Source organism: Squalius cephalus, assembly GCF_949319135.1.
Source record: "Squalius cephalus genome assembly, chromosome: 1".
Lineage (NCBI taxonomy): Eukaryota > Metazoa > Chordata > Actinopteri > Cypriniformes > Leuciscidae > Squalius > Squalius cephalus.
Window position 1 is genome coordinate 38815229 of NC_137122.1, and position 4207 is coordinate 38819435.

At 37.5% G+C, this 4207-nt stretch overlaps 1 protein-coding gene across 1 annotated transcript; it reads left to right on the forward strand.

Moving 5' to 3' along the window:
• Positions 1-1227: 1227 nt before the first annotated feature.
• On the forward strand, positions 1228-3071 carry LOC307171563 (scavenger receptor cysteine-rich domain-containing protein DMBT1-like; the record flags this gene model as incomplete). The annotated part of the gene is made up of 5 exons (XM_079893268.1): positions 1228-1438; positions 1568-1855; positions 2103-2423; positions 2501-2644; positions 2761-3071. The coding sequence occupies 5 exons, from the start codon at positions 1228-1230 to the stop codon at positions 3039-3041; spliced, it is 1245 nt and encodes a 414-aa protein (XP_079749394.1). The 3' UTR covers positions 3042-3071.
• Positions 3072-4207: the final 1136 nt, after the last annotated feature.

The window sequence follows — 4207 nt, forward strand, 5'->3', positions numbered from 1 at the left end:
TTAAACATATACTTTTATATACTAAAAGTGGGCCAATTTAGTCCCAAGCGGTATTAAAATAGTACACTTACAAGTTTACTACTAGTACATATTGACATTAGTATACTTACTTCATAATGTATACTTAAAAATGTACTTGAACATTACTTAAGTATACTTCATAAAATGAACTTGAAGTATACTTCTTTTTCGTAAGGGCAGACAAGCAGAAAAACTTCATGTCATTAGTTTACTTTCACAGTCTTGTTGTGTTTATAATCATGCTCTTGTAAACTATTTTAATTTGAAAATTCAAAGTCTTTCAAAGACTGACATTATTGTCGGAAACTTAGTGATGGTGACAGTAAAGTAAATTATAATATCTGATTGTAAGTACAGTGTTTTTAAATATCACTGTTTTTCATCTCAACAGCCAGTGCTTTAACGTCTAGAACTGGTAAGTAACAAACTGTTAGTCACTCTTTTAAAACTCAGATCTTATTCTAGTTACATTGGATGACTGACGGTTTTTGCTAGTTTGTAAGTTTAGCATGTTGTAAGATGTGAATTGATTTATAATATAGTTGTTTTATTTTTTAGGTGGATTTAGTATCAGGCTTGTGAATGGTACTAATGACTGCACTGGGAGAGTTGAGATCCTTTATAATGGCACGTGGGGAACAGTGTGCGATGATTCCTGGGACATTAAAGATGCTGCTGTGGTGTGCAGACAGTTGGGATGTGGAGGAGCTGTTAGTGCAAACTCCAGCGCTTCTTTTGGCCGAGGAAGTGATCCGATCTGGTTGGATGATGTGGAATGTTCAGGAAGTGAATCATCCCTCACACAGTGCTCACACCATCCTATTGGAAAACATGACTGCGGTCATTCAGAAGATGCAGGTGTCGTCTGCTTAGGTAAAAGTATATATGTTTTACCCAGATCTAAAATAGCATTGTATATTTGCTGTTTTGCTTGTGATTAAAAACAACATAAGCTTATAGTGTTTGGCCCCAAATAATAATTGTAAAAAAAATGAGAGAAAGCAAAGAGGCTATGCACGTTTGGTGCTTGGCTCAAAACAATGTGAAACGCATACAGTATACGAATACTTACAACATAGTTTTTTAATCACATTGTTCTTACATTTTTAAGACATAAAATTGGTCAATGGGTCTGATTCATGCTGTGGAAGAGTGGAGATCCTTCATAATGGCCAGTGGGGAACCGTGTGTGATGATAACTGGGACATGAATGATGCTGCTGTGGTGTGCAGACAGTTACAGTGTGGCTCAGCCATCAGTGCTCCTCAAAGTGCCGCCTTTGGTCAAGGCCAAGGATCGATCTGGCTGGATGATATTGGATGTTCGGGAGGTGAAGGAAAACTCATACAATGTTCACACGGAGGAGGAGTTCACAACTGTAATCATAGTGAAGATGCTGGTGTTGTTTGTTTAAGAGGTAAGTAAAATCTTTTGCATCTTAACTTATTTTTAAGGGAGAAATGAGCAATAGAAATCACATTAAGCTTAAATGTATTTCATCAAATCTTTGCAAGTAATTTTAAATGGATGTATATTTCTTTTGCAGGTGACCTGGAGATGCCCACTCTTTCCCTGATCTCCACACATGCAGTTGTTTCTCCTGGAGAAAACATTCAGTTCAGATGCACAACACCTAAATCAAGATGCAATGCTAATGCTGAATTCCGCCTCTTCAGAAATGGATCATCTGTGTCCTCCGAGAAACATGTATCTAGTGCGACTTTCAACCTTGTTAATGTAGGCGTCTCACATCAGGGTATCTACAGCTGTAATTACTCCTACCAAAACACCACTATAAAGTCGCCTTGGAGTAACACTGTTCAAATCACTGTAGGTGAGTGTTTAATCCTGTCTCATTGCCTATACTGTATATAAATGCATTAGCTGCATGAAAGTGAATTCATTCTGTATTGATGTCTTTTTCTTTTTTACTTTATTCTGCTGATTTGTAAAATGTGTGTGAATTACATTTTGATCCCGACAAGATTGAATTCAATTATTGAAGCCATTTTTTATTTAAATCCATTTGAATTTAATGCTTGAGGCTCTGTAACCATATAACTATTCTTTTTGTTTTCTAGTGCACTTGCAGCAGCCCAGCTTGCCCCGCATTGCTCCTGATGGGCGGTTTGACGTGGGGCCTCAGGGGCCAGTGATCACCTGGGGCCACAGTTTCACTATCATCTGTTCCACTGAATCTCAGCATCCTGGAGGCTCCTTCTACCTGTTTCGGGAATCATATATGACCAGGAGTCAGTCAGCTGTCAATCTCTCTGCCTCCTTCTCCTTTCCTGAGGCAGATTATTCCCATGAAGGAAACTACAGCTGTGTTTATGAAGTCAGTTTGTCCTCACGCACCTTCCGTTCGTCTGCCTCTGAACTGCTGGTCATCACTATCAAAGGTATTAATGTGAAAGAGCCTAAAAACAGTCTGGACTGCTGGTACTGAAAGTTTAACACTAAACCGTGTCTGTCTCAGCCTCCCTGCTTCCTGTCATTGGTGCTGCGGTGTCAGCTGTGCTGCTCTTACTGTGCTGTTCTGTCCTCGCAATCATCCTCCTGGTCAAGAGAAGACAAAAGCAAAGGAAAAAGGAAACTAATTTTAAGTGCTCTTTTAAAAAAGGTAGCGTAGCATTTCATAAAAACTATTAGATGTCTTTATTTATTATTTCCATCGACTCTGTCTTTATTAGCAATTCCTTTAATAACTATGTCCCTTCATCTCTGCAATGTCTCTAGGTCCAGCTAATACGTATGCAGGTGGATCCCATGACAACAAAAATGAAGATGATGATGATGAGGCTGATTATGAAAATGTACAACTTGAAGAAAACATGGATCATGATGATTCTGATCAAGACTATATTAATATAGACACTTATCATTCTGAAGAGGACCATGTCAATGTGGACACGGATGACTCTGAAGAAGACTATGTCAACATGAATATAACAGAGAATAAAAGTGTGGTAGACAAATCTGATGATAACATTTATGAAAGCTGTTGTGATGAATATTGAGTAAACCCAAAATACTATTATTAATGAGGCTCCAAACAGATGATTTTAATAAAAAAGAGCTTTAGAATGCGATGAACCGAGTGACAACAGATGACTACAATCTTGCAAAGCTTTTGTGCTAAATATGAGTGATGCTAATAGAGTGCATTTATTTTAGGCCTGCTGCACATGATCCAACTTATATATTTTGTTTATTGTATCCAGTAATGCAAGTGATATCCAAGTGATATCAAACTGTTTCTTGATCACATCTAGTAACAGGTGAAAGGGAGCTTAATGAATAAGGATTGTTTTGAAATTAAAATATTAGCAAAAACTTGCTTACCCTTTTAATTGTAAGCTTAAAATAAGTTTAACATTTACAATTAGAAGATGTAAGGAGTACTGTATTGTGGGTATAGGCAAACAATTTTATGGCATATATCGGTCAAATATTGGAAAAATAAACTCAACAGGGAGTCGTTTAATACTACTAGTAGTAGGAATATTAAGTGCTCTTCAAGTCTTCAGTTTTCAACCTGTACTCAAAACCCCCCAGTGGGTCTAGGAGGTACTGCAGGAGGAGTGTAAATAATGATTTAAAATGATTGTACAGGCTAAAAGTTTAATGTTGAAATAAAGATCATGATATGGCTACTGTTAAAAAAAGTGAATAAAACTGCCTTTTTAAAATCTTGTTGTGTGTCATGAAAGTAAGGTCTAGTTTAGGTTGTGAGCCTACACTAGTCAAGTCAAGCCACATTTATTTATTTAGCGCTTTTTACAATACAGATTGTTTCAAACTAATTTGTGGAAAACTTAAAAATAATAATAATAGCATAAAACATATTTTAAAATAATAATAATAAAATCCAGTTCCATTTGTCTCATGGACACGCCCAAACACAGGAATAATGAAATTCATGCATGCCCCAACCAGTAAAAATATTTCTCAGAAACGTCTAGGTTACTAATGTAACCCCCATTCCCTGACGAATTGGGATCGTGCCTGAGAGCCCAATCACTTTCAAGTGGTCCAGAACAAGCCAATGGACATGAGAGTGAGATTTGCATCCCGAACCACTCCCCTTGCCACGGCTATATAAGGAGGCGTGCAGGACTCACTCAAGCCAGTGCTTGGTCGCTTAGTGGTGGACACAGGGTTACATTAGTAACCTAGATGTTCC